The sequence below is a fragment of the Macrotis lagotis genome, chromosome 5 (assembly GCF_037893015.1).
Source record: "Macrotis lagotis isolate mMagLag1 chromosome 5, bilby.v1.9.chrom.fasta, whole genome shotgun sequence".
NCBI lineage: Eukaryota > Metazoa > Chordata > Mammalia > Peramelemorphia > Peramelidae > Macrotis > Macrotis lagotis.
This window is the reverse complement of record NC_133662.1, coordinates 177,522,704-177,537,958: the sequence shown is the minus strand read 5'-3', so window position 1 is coordinate 177,537,958 and position 15,255 is coordinate 177,522,704. Positions and strand designations below refer to the sequence as shown.

Genomic DNA, 15,255 nt, shown 5'->3' with positions numbered 1-15,255 from the left:
GAGATAGAGATAGGGAGAGAAAGAGAGAGAGAGAGAGAGAGAGAGAGAGAGAGACATAAAGATATAAAGAATGGCAAAAGACTGTCCCTGCTCTCAAGGGGCTAATAGTCTAATGGAGGAGACACTGAAAACAATCTATGTTTAAATTACCTATATGTGTGTGTGTGAATATATATAGTATACACATATGTAAACATACAATAGATAAATTGGAGATAAAAATCTCATAGAGATGGCAGTAAGATTAAGGAGGACCTTTAGAAGGTGGGATTTTACCTGAGACATGAAGGAATTCAGGGAAATCAAGAGACCTAGATGAAGAGAGAGTTCTAGGGATGGCCAGTGAAAATGTTCAGAGTCAGGAGATAGAGGGGTGAGCAAGAAACAGCAAGGAAGGAGATTAGTGTCACTAGATCAAAGAGTAAGTGGAAAGCATAAGATGGAAGAAGATTGGAAGGGAGCAAATTATGAAGAGTTTTAAAAGCTAAACTGGATTTTTTATTTGATCCTGGAGGTAATAAAAGGCTAGTGAAGTTTATTTAATATAGGGACAATATTGTTAGACCTAACTTTAGGAAGATTTGCTTGATAGCTGAGATGGATGGATTCAGGTAGGGAGAGACTTGAATCAAGAGGCCAATATCAAAGTTTGAGATGATGAAAGCCTACACCAGGATGGTTATAAGGCAGAGGAAAGAAGGGAGTATATAGGAAAAATGACATGACCCAGAGGAGAGAGAGAAGAAAGAGGGATGGAGAGAGGGAGAAGAATAGAGAAGAGGGAGAGAAAAAGAGGGAGGAATCAAGGGGTAGGGGAAGCAGAAGAGAAGGCCCAGGATAAAGCCCTGGAGGATATCTACTATTAGTGGATGTGACTTGAATGAACGTCCAGCAAAGAAGACTGAGGAGTGGTCAGATATAAGAAAATCCAGGAGAGAGTAGTATCACAAAAATCTAGAAAATGGAGAACATCAAGGAAAAGAGGGGGATCAATACTATAAAAGCTGTGGAGGTCAAGAGTAATGAGTACTTATAATAGGTCTGTCAATGTAGAGATCATTCGTAACTTTGGAGAAAACAATTTATGTCATGGAAGAAATTTGCTAAAATGCCTTTCAAAAAAGTTTATTTAGTATTGGAATTAATTATTCTTTATTTGCTTGGTAAAATTTGCTTGTAAATTCACCTGATCTACCGGTTGAGAGGGCCAGTTTCATGAGCATACTTCACCAAATCCATATCTTTTGTAACAATTGTTATTGCAGAGGGTCTTCTGATATTATCTCTATCACAACTTATTGTCTTATTGACCCCAGTATCACTTTCACAATATTTCATTACTTGCTACTATAAGCAATATAACTTATGAAACTCATTTCATTCTGAATATTCTAAATTTCAATTTGTGACATATCAAATCTGATAACTCTGCAAAACAGTTAAAATGTCTGTATTTAAATAGTGTCTCACTATTTATTTTGCTGTCTCTGGCAGTGTCTCATTTTTAATTTTTTTCTCAATTACATGTTAACATATTTTACTTGTAAAAAATTTTATTCTAAATTCTTTCCTTCTCTCCCTCTTCTACCCATTAATTTGATATAGATTATACATGTGCAACCATGCAAAAGAATTCCATATTAGTTATGTTACAAAAGATAACAGACCAAAATACCTCAAGAAAAATAAAATGAAAAACTATGCTTCTGTATTCAGAATGTTTCTCTCACTGGAAGAAGATAGTATTTTTCATTATAAATCCTTCAGAATTGTCTTGAATTCTCATTAAGTTTTTCCTAAGATAACTATAACTATCAGATTGAAATCAATTCATTTGTTGCAGATACTATTTTCATGTTTGTGGATTTACTGCTTATTCAAAGTGGCTAAATCCTTGGGAGAAAGCACATTCTTATGCTAAGAGATGCAGTCTAGATCTGTAAATTAAAATATGTGGATTGTTTATTTAGTAACTTAAGAGCTAGCAAAAACTAATCAAGCCAGAGTCTGTAACTCACCCTGCCCTGACCATTCAATCATTTGGATTATTATTTCACACTGATTCAGATAGTAAAATCAGTTCCTATGGAAGCAGAACAATCACCATGCAGACAAAAATTAAGATTTAATGTGCCACATTGCTTGGATCTTTTGTTGAGCTGAAATACCTTTATTCAGATTTATTAATAAGTAACAGTAAAGACATTGTAGCTACAAGTTTTCTGTCAAGGAGCCAGAAATCACAATTTGAAAAAATAAAATTCCATCAAATAAACAATGAATTTAGAACTTTAGAATTTAGGGAAGTACCAAACTTGGAAAAACATTTTTTTAGGCTCTTGACATGTTCATTTTTGAAGTTACATGTATTAAGTTAAAATAGATTCTCATGTTCATACTCACCTGTCTGCTGCGTAGCACAGAGTAAAAGCCCCAGCTAGAAATCCCAGATTCAAAACAGCCTGGGTAAAGTCCAGCATCCAAGAGTTTAAACACACCAGGTTAAACTGCAATAAAAAAAAATCATAATGAGACATATAAAGTAGTTATCCCTCAAAAAACTTATTACAAGCAAGTTATTTAATCATTCTGTTGCTCAGTTTCCTCATTTGTAAAATGAGATTAATGCCCACTATATAGGGCTATTATGAGTATATCAGTAAAATAAGCGACAAGAAAACACTCTGGATCGGTAAAAGCCTACAAAAATAAATATACAGTAGTGGTAATGCTAATCATCTTAAAGTGTTTTATCATTAAATTGGGTGCTTTGATGAGAGATGGGGAGGGAAAGAGAGAGAGAGAGAGAGAGAGAGAGAGAGAGAGAGAGAGAGAGAGAGAGAGAGAGAGAGAGAGAGAGACTGAGATAGAAAGATAGAGACAGAGACTGAGATAGAAAGACAGAGACAGAGACAGGAGACAGAGACAGAGAAGCAGAGAGAGACAGTGAGACAAACATATACATTGGGGCAAAGTGAGGAAGAGGGAAAGAGAGAACTGAGTACAGATCAACAACTCGAGATCTGAGAGAACTGAATGATCATTCCTCAATTCTGTCTAAGAGATGGCATCCTGGAATGGCAACCACATCATTACATGGTAAAATAATCAGATGAATTGGCATCCAGAGCTAAAGGAAGAATTCTTAACCAAACAAAAAGCAAAGGTAATTACAAAGAACAAAGAAGAACATTTCAATTACATGAAATTAAGAAGCTTTCCTGATTATATAATCAAGTAGGATATGAAGGGAAATGGTCAATTAGGAAGTAATCTTTATATCAAATGTTCCTTCTGATATCTAAGATATATTGGGAATTAAAACAAATATATATTACTAAAAAGTCATTTTCCAATGATAGTCCACAGATTTGAACAATGGGTCTTTTGGGGGTTTTTTTGCAAGGCAAATGGGGTTAAGTGGCTTGCCCAAGGCCACACAGCTAGGTATAAGTGTCTGAGGTCACATTTGAACTCAGGTCCTCCTGACTCCAAGGCTGGTGCACCACCTAGCTGCCCTTATTCTATACATTCTTGAAAGAAACTTGGAATTATGCTAAGAAAACAATTAAAGAACCTAAACTATTTACCTCAAAGATCTCACTGCTAGGTATACACCCAAAGGATGACAAAGATAGGTATGAAGAAAGGAAAGAAACATTCCAAGTAAAGTGCTAAGCACTTTACAAATATTATCTCATTTGATTTTCAGAACAACCCTGAGAGGTATCTCCATTTTATAATAGAGAAAGCTGAAGCAGAGGTGATTTACCCAGTCATATAGCTAACAAATATCTGAGGTTGGATTTGAATTCTAGTCTTCCTGATTCCATCTGTAAGGAAGATCCAGTATGCACCAAAACATTTATAGCAATAAAGAACTGGAAACAAAGTCGCTGACAATCAATTGGGAATATCTCATTCTCAGTGGGAATGATCAATGGAAATTAACTATGTGGTTCATAGGGAATTACACTGTTGTTCATGAATGTGGTGGAATATTGTTGCCCAATAAGAAAAAAAAAGTAATTATGATGACCATAGGAAGGCATGAGAAGACTTTATAAACTGTTGCAGTATAAAGTAAGTAGATCCAAGAAAACAATAGATATAAAGTCTTACAATTTAGATGGCAAAACCAAAAAAAAGCAAAAATGAAACATTTAATAACAATGACCAATCTTGGAACTGAAGAACTTATATGAGAATGTATTTCCCTGCCCTTTTTGTAGACATAGGGGATCATGGCTAATGAAATGTTGTATATACTGCTGGATATAAGGGGCACCACTGTTTGATGGTTAGTTTTGTTGAATTATTTTTTCCTTTTTTATTCTTTGTAACAAAAGTTAAAGAGAAGGAAAGGAAATATTAAAGCTGACTTTTTTAAAAGAAATCAATAAAAATATTTCTTTAAGACTAATCTTGTACTACACCTTTTTCCTCAAAGCAGATCAGAAATCTTTGAAAAATGAAGCATAGGAGTGGGGAAAGTGTTGGCTTTGGAATCAGAGGCCTTATGTCTGAATCTGGCTCTACTCTTTAATATAAGCATTAGTACCTTCTCTGAAGGTAATAGTCTGAGAAGTGCCTGGGGCCTGAGAATCTAAACTGCTTCCCCATATTATATAATCACCTGATTGAACCCAGACATTCTTGCCAACACTCTATTGGCATTGGCCTATTGAGAAGTTTTCAATAAAACAAAGATTTCTATAAACTTTTTTATCTTGATTGTTAAAAACACAAGGTAAATTATTTTATACATTTTAAGATTGTGATCTCTAGACAATCACTAAAAGAAGTTAAACTTGGGTTCCAAAATAGAAAAGTCTAATTTGATGGAGGCATTAGTCTGTTTTTCTCTCATGCCCTTTCAGGGATGCATTTAAATAAGGAAGTACAATATATCAGAAATGTAAACAGACTTATAACAAGGGATTTTTGCCCAAGGTAAGTGACATGGAGTACTTCCTCAGTTCATTGGGGAAGAGGAAAGGTAGGGAATAATAGTTTCTGGATCACTCAGGTTCAAGGTCATTTCTAGGAAGGCACACCAGAGGTTGGGTGAGGAAAAGAGAATCGAGAATTTTTTTTTAACAATTTTAACTATTGACATATTAATTCAGTGAAAAACTTGGTTGTTTTCACTGTTGCTGCAGAAACCTCACTGTTGTTGAGGTTTTCAAACAATACTTAATTACTCTACCAGAGACTTGGCTCAGATTGTAGAAATATTTTCTTGAATAACTGTCCTTCCATTGGCAGGCAATGAATTCGATATGATGACTAGAGAAAAGACTTTCACAGAACTCTGCTTTGGTCATATTGAGCAAACTTCTGAAGAGACTGGTGGTTGGTCATTTTGCATTGGAGGAAAGGGCCAATGACTGAATTCTCAATAGTCTATGAACTATAGTATAGTATGCTAGTATATATACTTCCATATATAGAACTAATATATATATATATATATAATATATATATATATAATATTTAAGTTAGTTCAGGAGTAAAGGAACAATCTGAAATAAAAGCAGAGAATTTCTATTTCTGTTGCCTCTAAATTCATTTTTTCTTTTTTTTTTTTTGCAAGGCAATGGGGTTGTGGCTTGCCCAAGGCCACATGGCTAGGTAATTATTAACTGTCTGAGGCTGGATTTGAACTCAGGTACTCCTGACTCCAGGGCCAGTGCTTTATCCAATGTGCAACCTAGCCACCCCTGAATTCATTTTTTAAGAGTGATTTTTAAATGGAACCATTTCCAAATGGTTTCACACCAAGATATTAGTATCTCTGAAACTATGGAATGCCGTTAAAAGATCAATTAGAATTCTCAAAGCAGCCAAAACAAGTTATATGCTTTTTAATTATAGGGACTCCACTGTTTGGGGAAAAATAAGAAATTACATCAGGATTTGGAAGATAAGACAAGCTTTACTGCTAATAACTATACAATGCACAAAAAAGAATCTCAAAAGTATTGGGTTTCTACTGCTGAAAAATTTCTGTGTTGCTTACACATACACGCCCCCCCACACACACAAGCTCTCTCCTTACTATGCCATGCTGCTTCTCTCATAAATACATATGAATACCATATGTATAATATACACATGTATAATATAAAAAATATGTGTGTATGTATAACATGTAGCATATTTTACATCTATAATAAATACATAAAATATACATTTGTATAAGTTTATGTGTGCATATCATGCATATAAATGTATGTCAACCTACATTCACATATGAGAAGCAGCAGAGGGGAAAGAGGTCCCTTCTTGGTTTCAGGATGGCCTGCTTCAGTTCAAATCCAGAAATATCCTAGTCATATGAGCAAGGAGAAGTCACTCAGACTTCAATATAATTGACATTCAAACTTCACGCTGTACAATAGTTGCTGATTCTCTTTAGTGAAGTTTTCACATTTGAGAGTTTCCCTACAACGAAGAAATCACAAGTCTGTTCTCAAAACAGATGACCTCTATATGTGTTACTACATAGAGATACTAAATTAAAGTTCAATCAACTAGTCAATTTTAAGAAGTGAGGATGACCATCTATATCCAGATAAAGAGCCATGGAGTTTGAACAAAGTTCAAGGACTATTCCCTTTAATTTAGAAAAAAAACAGATATCTTATTGTCTGATTTTGTTATCTCTTATACTTTTTGTTTCTTCCTTAAGGATATGATTTCTCTCTCATCATACTCAATTTGGATCAATGTACAACATGGAAACCAAGTAAAGACTGACAGATTGTTTTCTGTGGGGGGGGGTAAGTTGGGGGGGGGGATTGTAAAACTCAAATAAAATCTTTAAAATAAAAAAAAAGAAGTGAGTGTGACTCCAGCCCTGTCCTAGATATATGTTATGGAGAGAAATCAAAGGAAAATAACTCTTCTTTTGGTTTAGCTTGGGATAGAAAACTAACAAACAACCTCACTCTTCCAGAATCAATGTAAGTTTAGTGGCAAAACAAAAGTCAGGGCAACTAGTGATGTCTTGGGATGCATTGGATGACCTAAGAAGTCTAACCAAGCTCTAAACACACCTCAGGGCCTGCTTCAGCCACCTTCATGATGACTAGAACAAATTATTCTCATTCAAATTCCTCTATCCTCCAGTATCAATCTAAAGTCCAGCGGCAAGAGAAAAGTCAGGACAACTGGCAATGTTTTGGGATGCAGTGAATGCCCTTTGATGTCTGACTAAGTTCTCTTGCTTGAGGTAGACTTCCCCCCCATCCAATTCAGAGACAGGGTTGAGGCCCATTAGTTACTCTCAACCTTATTTAGCCTGTCTGCCAAGGTTTACCAGGGTGTGTTCATTATACATGCTACAACTTCTTGGAGTCACAAGTGAGAGTTGAATGACAGTTAGACACCAAAGATAAAAGGGTTCTCCACAAACCCTCATACAAGAGATGCTAGTCCTCCATGAGCACCTAACACACCTAAATTATGCACCCTAATTATAACTGGCATAGCTTATAGAAAGATGTCCTTGGAGTCTGGAGGCTATGAGTTCAGAGTCCTGCCTTCAATCAGTTACTGGCACTGTGAAGCTACACAAGTCACTTAATCCTTAGAACCTCAAGTAACTAATATACTGCAAAGTAGGTGGTCAGTCTACATTAGTAAAGGGATTTTCCTCTGTGTGCCAGTGAAATCAAAGGTCTGATCCTACTTAATTAAATAGAGTTATCATCAAATGTTAATTTTAGCTTCCTTACAAGTTTGGAGAAGAAAGAGATTGATATCGCTTGGAAAAATCAAAGAAATCATTCACTAAAGCAGTCAATGAAACTAAATTTGGTTCTTAAAGGATGTACAAGATTTAGGGTAGCAGGGAAAAAATACGTCAAAAGTGAATAGATAGGGATCTCTAGGTGGTGCAACTGGATAAAATACTGGTCCTGGAGGCAGGAGGACCTGAGTTCAAATCTGACATCAGACACTGAATACTTACTTGTGTGACATTGGGCAACTTATTTAACCTCACTGCCTTGCAAAAATCCTCCCCCCAAAAAAAACCCCTCAAAACCCCAAAACAAAACAAAAAGTGAATAGATAGCAAGATCAAAAGCAGAGAGATCAAAGTGTGACATATTTATGTTTAGAAGTACTTCCTTGAGAAACATCTGGATTTAGAAAGATCTCATATTTTAAAATAAAGCACAATTTGGTAATAATTATGTGACTGATTATCATTTAATCGTATTTTAACTCATGACTTAGGATAGTTTCCCAGAACTACATGTTATAAGTATAAGGACAATGGCATAAACTTAGAAAACATAATGCATCATATTTTATCTGAATGTATATTGCAATAACAAAAAACTACAGTAATAATTAGTTTAAGCACTTCATTAATTACTTGTCTCTTATTAAACTATATGACATTCATAATGAGTAAAACCTTGGGAATTTATATGCTAGCAAGGTCAATCTATGAATTTAATCTTAAATCCTAGAAATGAAAATCTGCAATTATATCTCCATAAAAGAACTATAATCTCCTTAAATAATCAAGAATATTAAAACATTTATAATTCTATAGACATGTGAAGATCTCTAAATCTCATTTAGTATTCAAATTCCCAGAGAAATAGCAATTCAATTTACTAAATTCAATTCCTTAAGATCAGGTTTGACCATATGACTGAACTGCTCAATAAATAATAGTGTTTCCATATCACCTCCAAGACTGAATACAGACGCCTCTGTTTGGCATTTAAATCCTTTCACAAAGTAGAGTCAAACTATTTTTTTCCACCCTTATTATATGTTATTTCCTCCTTCTTTGGTCCAGTCAAACAAGTGAACTTGCTGTTCCCCACATAGACACTCTATTTCTTGTCTGCATAATCTTACTTTGGCGATCTTCAATTCCTGGCAAGTACTCCCGGCTCTGTCTTGTCTCTTAGAATCCCTAGATCCGTTTAAAACTCGGCTCAAGTGCAAACTCTTTAAATGCTTTCTTTCCTGATCTATTTGCTAGTTTATTCCCTCAAACTGTGCACATTATACATATATATGTACACACACACACACACACACACACACACACACACACACATATATATATATATATATATGTTTTTCTTACCATATGGAATGAGTGCAAGTGCTATTTCATTTTATTTTCACTGCCTAGCACAATTCCTAGCACTTGGAGCCTTAATAAGGATTGAGTTCAACAATGCCCAGAGTTCTGGGATAGTCACTGGAGATATGGGGATTCAGATATGACATTTAAAAAAATGGTACCTGCCAACATCAAGACTGAAGAATCATAGAAAAGAGACAAATAGTAACAAAGATCTAACTGATACACACCATAAACATCATTTAGATCAGGGAAAGAGCTGTTGTCAGCACAAGTACTTAATTTAAGGAGAATGGTACATGATGCAAAGAGGCAGTGTATAAAATTATCTTGCATTGCATAGAAAAGACAGAGATTACCACTCAATCAGGATATTATCATTACATAAAATAGTATTATTTCATTTTGTTACCTAAAAGATATTTAGGAAAAGCATGTTAGTAATATAGAATTCATATATTTACTTTTGGAATCCCACCCAGTCAGCACCACTAGATTGGCTGGTTTCTGGAGTTGTTTTATGAAATAGGATTTATTTAAAGGATTCAAGACCTTTGAGGTTACCAATTTTTCTTTCTTTCTTGTTTTCAACTCCCCCAAACTTTAGTAAATATCTATTTTTTTGAATGCTGCATCAGAAGAAAGTTTTTTTTTTGCTTATGACCACTATTTTCTGATTACTTTGTGAACTAAACTACCTACAAATACATCTTTGTTTTCTACTTTTAAAAAAAATTTCTGTGAAAATTTGTATAAGAGCAAACAAGACGTATAGAATCATGCCCCAAAGCAAAAAAAGCAAAATTGACAGCAACTTTGATACTTCCAATTTCATAGAAAAATTCAGAGAGATGACAAAATAAAGCATTCATCTTGTTGAATAGATGAAATGGATTTTACTTTGTCATCATTTTATTTGAAAAAGATCACAATTCTTTTTAAGCTTATTCTGAGCACAGACAGACCTTTGTTCTCAGGTCCTTTATTCTTGTGAGTACTTTAGTAATAAAGCAACACTGGGGGTAAATGAAGTACCATACTTTTATAATTAGTGTTTTCACACTGTTTTCATAGACAGTTCCATGAACTCTCTCTAGAGACATTTTGAAAGAAGACATGCTCTATTCAGGTTTACTTAACATGCAATGAAACCACATCAAAGATTAGAGTTTAGAGGCCTGAAAAACAATAAAGTGTTCACAAGCTCAGAAAGTTTGGGAAACCACTGATTTAAATAAGTCATCAAAGACTGCTATTTACAAGAAGGAGTTGCCAAAACATTAACTCATCTTCCCTAGTATCTCTCCAGCAAGATCTCATTTAAGTTCAACACTGATTTAATTAAGGTAATTACATTGTTTAATATTCCCAAGGTAGGTCATTATTGTTTTTCCCATTTTTGTAAATGGGATTAAAACAGATTAAAGCAGGAGGAGGATTAAAGGTTTCTATGTACAAACTAAATAAATAAAAGATGCAACTCCCCCCTCCTCCCAAATATTGCATCCACTCCCCAAGAGAGTCTAGATTTATTAAAAGTGGCTAAAGGAAACCATAGTGATTAGTTGTAGCTTCAATATTGCTAAATATTTAAAATTGAAACCACTTGGATGAATACTCATGTCACATTCACATTTGATGGTTTTTGGAAAATTGTTTTTTAAACCAAGAATTTTCTGGTTTATGTTAACTTTCTGAAGTATGCAGCAGACTCCAAAAAGGTTTTTTCCTTTCTTTTTTGTCTTACCAAGAAGAGCAGAACTTCAAAAGGATAGAAATTATAACTTTGTGAATAGTTTGGAAAAGACTGCTCTCTGGGCATGGGAAACCTATGGGAAAGAATATAGGCATAAATATGACTGGTCTGAAAGGTCCATTAAGAATGATATTAGCTTTGAAAACAAATGCTTGGTAAACATAGAAAAAAATGTAAACTTTTGAAAAATCAATTAAATTTACTTGTGGGCTGAATTTTCCTTGTGGGCAAGTAAATAGTAATTTATAATAACATATAGGAAAAACAAAGCATTAATTTTGACATAGAACTCAAGCTAATATCATCTCAAGTCATAATAATCAATGAGTTCACTTATCTTTCTATATTTTTTCATGAAGGCTCACTCAATCCTGACCCACTGATGCTCATAGAAATTACTGTCTAAAGAAAGAAGATAAAAAACTAGAAAGTGATATTCCTAATAAATATCTATTCCAAAAATTGAATAATATAGCAGAAGCTATAGCAGTATATGAAAATTTTGTAGTCAGATGGATTAATTCCAAACATTTAGTATTTATTCCATATATACGAACAAATAAAAAGATGCTAAATACAATTGAAAGTCACAGAAAAACCTTTTGACAAAACTATAAAACTTTTGTAAATAATATTAAAAGCATAAAAATAAATCGACTCTTAATATGCTAAAATAGTACATATCTAAATCCCAGATCTAGTATTACCTGAAATGGATACATGATTATATGCTTTTCAAGAAGAACAGGGGTAAAGCAAGGGTGTCCATTATCGTAACTATTATTTGATCTAGCACTAATACTAGCACTAAACCAAATAAGAAAAAGAAATAAGAGGAAACAAAACCATTGCTATTTATAGACTTAGAGAATTCTGGAGAATTAACCAAAATTAATAGTTTTAATATTAAAACAATATCTTCAGCAAAGTAGAAGGGTATACAACAAGTACACAAAGTCATAAACTTGAATGTGCATTATTAGCAAATTCCTTAGGAATAATTGAAAAATAAAATTCATTCAAAACAATGAGAAAATTCTATAAAAATTTTGGGAACACACTTAATGAAACACAAAGATCTACGAATATAACTACAAAATAATCTTTCTTGAAATAAAGACAAACTTAAATAATTGGAAAAATATTAATTGCTCATTTTTGGACTGTCCTAAAATAATAAAATAATGTTTTCTAAATTAATTTACATATTCAATGATATACCCATCAAACTCTAAAATTAGGACTTTATAAAATGAGAAAAAATAATGTTAAAATTCATGAGGGGAAAACAGTTAAAAAATATACAAGGAAATACATTTTTTTTAAGTAGGAAAGAAGGAGATTTTAGGATTATCAGATCCCAGACTTATAAATCATCAAAATTATTTAATCCTGATTTAAAAAATAGAAAAGCCAACCAATGGAACTGATTAGGTACAAAACATATACCAGTAAGTAACACAGTAGCATATGTTTAATGAATCCAAGAACACTAACTGCTAAGATAAATACTTACTATTAAACAAAGTCTTTTGGAAAAATTGGATATTAATCTGCCAGAAATTCAGTATAGAACATCTGTACCATAATAAACAAAATGAAGACATGAATGAATATAAATGGCCATATTATGAACAAACTAGAAGAGCAGGGATGGAAAGGATCACAAGAGATAAAATGAATAACTTTATCTTTACAAAAAAAGATTATGCAATGAAAAAATCAATAAAGTTAAAATTATCTTTAAATGAAAATTCAATAGAGCACCAGTCCTAGAGGCAGGAGTACCTGAGTTCAAATCTGACCTCAGACACTTGATAATTACCTAGCTGTGTGGCCTCGGGCAAGCCACTTAACCCCATCCCCATTGCCTTGCAAAAAAAAAAAAAACCTAAAAAAAATGAAAATCCACCTTTTCTCTTACCCCTCCCATCTGAGAAAGCAAGAAAAACAAAACCCATTACAAATGTCTATAATTAAAAATGAAAAACTACCACCATCTATGTCCAAAAATAATTTCTCAGTCGTCAATCTGAGCCTATCACCTTTCTAAAAGGAGATAAGGAGCATGTTTTATAGTCAAATAATATTCATAATATTAATAAATAATTTCCTATTTGATGGGCACTACTCTCAGATTAAAATTCTTTTCCAATGCCAAAACAGCTTCTATAAATATTTTTGTATATATAAGTCCTTTTCCTCTTTCATTGATCTCTTTTACATATAGATAATATTAGTTGTATTGCTGGGTCAAAAGGTATGCACAATTTAACCACTTTGTAGACATTTATAAACGATGAATGTGAGTAATAAATTTTTCTCTAATTATCGAGTCTGCTTTTAATTGTGTTCATATAATTCCTGCATATATCTTGGGAGGTAGACTCCCAGGTATTTTGAATTTTCTGTGGTTAATTTAGTTTAGTTTTGGGGGGAGTTGGAAGGAAGCATGGAGTGGAAAGAACAGTAGATTGAGTCAATAGTCTGAGTTGGAGTCTTATCTCAACTGATCACTATTTATGCCAAATTGGACATGGCTATGTTGCTTCTTTGAGCTTTAGTTTCTTCTGAAAATAAAAGGATTGGGTTTAAAATTTTTTGAGCTATATTCTAGTCAGACCCTTCCTGTAGTTATTTTAAGCAGAATTTCTTTTTCTATCTTTTCTTGCTGGACATTTTTGATAAAATACCAAAAATGCTAATAATTTGTGGGCTTATATTATTTTATGCAACTTTGTTGAAGTTATCAATTGTTTCCATTAGTTTTTCAGCTGTCTTTCTAGGATTCTCAAAATAAAATATCATATATATATAATCTAAATATATATATATATATAAAATCTTTCTTTTCTTATTGCTATAGCATATATATATATATATTTGTATTCAGACACACACACACACACACACATAAATTAGAAAGAGTGATAGAGAATATCTCATCCTACTGGAAAGATCTTTTTATAGTTTACCCCTATTACAGATAATACTTGCTCTTGGTTTCATATATACATATATATGTCTTCTTGTTAATATTTTATTTAACATCTTTGCTTTGTATCAATATTCATTAATAATATTGGTCTATCATTTTCTTTCTCTATTTTAAGTCTTTCTGGTTTGGATATAAAAATAATATTTGAATCATAAACAGAATTTGGTAGGAGCCCTTCTTTTTCTATTTTTTCAAGCAGTTTATATAATATTACAATTAATTGTCCTTTAAAATTTTGATAGAATTCACATGTAAATTTATCTGTTTCTGGGTTCATTTATGGCTTGTCCAATTTCTTTTTCTGAGACTGGCTTATTTAAGTTCTCTATTTTTTATTCTATTAGTCTAGTCATTTCATAATTTTGTAAATATCTATTTCATTTCAACCCTCAGTTTTGCTAGCATAGAATTAGAAGAAATAGTTACTAATAATTTCATTTATTTATTTTCATTGGTTATGAATTCATTTTTCACTTTTTATTCTGATATTTTTTATTTCTTTTTAAATCCTCTTAATGTTTTTCTTTTCTATTGTTTTTTTTAAAGTTTCTAGTCTTATCTATTAATTCAATAGATGTTTTAGTTTTGTTTTCAATTTTTCAATCTTTCCTTTGATTTTCAGGATTTCTGTTTTGGTGTTTGAGGGTTTTTAAATTTGTGGGTGCTTTAGTAATTTATTTTCATGCCCAACTCACTGTTGTTCTCAATCTTACTTTTATTGCTGAGCATGTTTACAGATATAAATTTTCTGCTTTAGCTGAATCTCCCCAACTTTTTATGTTGCTTTATTGTCCTTATTATAAATAAAATTATCTTTACCCAACTTTTTAAGTTAGAATTAGAAATGGAATAAATGAAATAAATGGAGCAAATGGAACAAAATGGAACAAAAATAATTCTTTCCATCATTTCTCTGATAAAAGTCTGACATTCCAAACATATAGGAAATTGATCAGAATATATAAGAAATTCCCCAATAGCTGAGTTCAAAGGAAATGAGCATTCAGTTCCCAAAAAAGAAATAAAAATTATTAACAACCCTATGAAAAATATTTTAAGTTCCTAATAAGGAGGAAAGTTAAAATCAAAACATTTCTGAAGTTCCATATCACATCCTTAACAATGGCAAAGATTAAAAAGAAGGCAGGTATACAAATACTTTGTTGAGTGAGCTATGAATTGGTTCTTTCATTATGAAAAGCAACCTGGAACTATACTCCAAAAGACAATAAATTCTAACTCCTGGATGCCATTATTGAACACGTGTCCTAAAGAGATCAAAGAAAAAGAATAAAGACTCAAATGTACAAATATACTCATAGTAGATCTTTTGATTTTGACAAGAACTCAAAAGAAAGGAATTGTCCATCATCTGGGAAG

The 15,255-nt window shown here is 32.7% G+C and overlaps 1 protein-coding gene across 1 annotated transcript in view; it reads right to left on the bottom strand.

Annotated features, from left to right (window-relative positions):
• LOC141488155 (solute carrier family 22 member 3) overlaps positions 1–15,255 on the bottom strand; it is a 130,657-nt gene that overhangs the window by 73,784 nt on the left and 41,618 nt on the right. Inside the window, exon 2 of the mRNA XM_074187975.1 lies at positions 2,404–2,507. Coding sequence (XP_074044076.1) covers positions 2,404–2,507 — 104 coding nt within the window. The remainder of the gene's footprint in view (positions 1–2,403; positions 2,508–15,255) is intronic.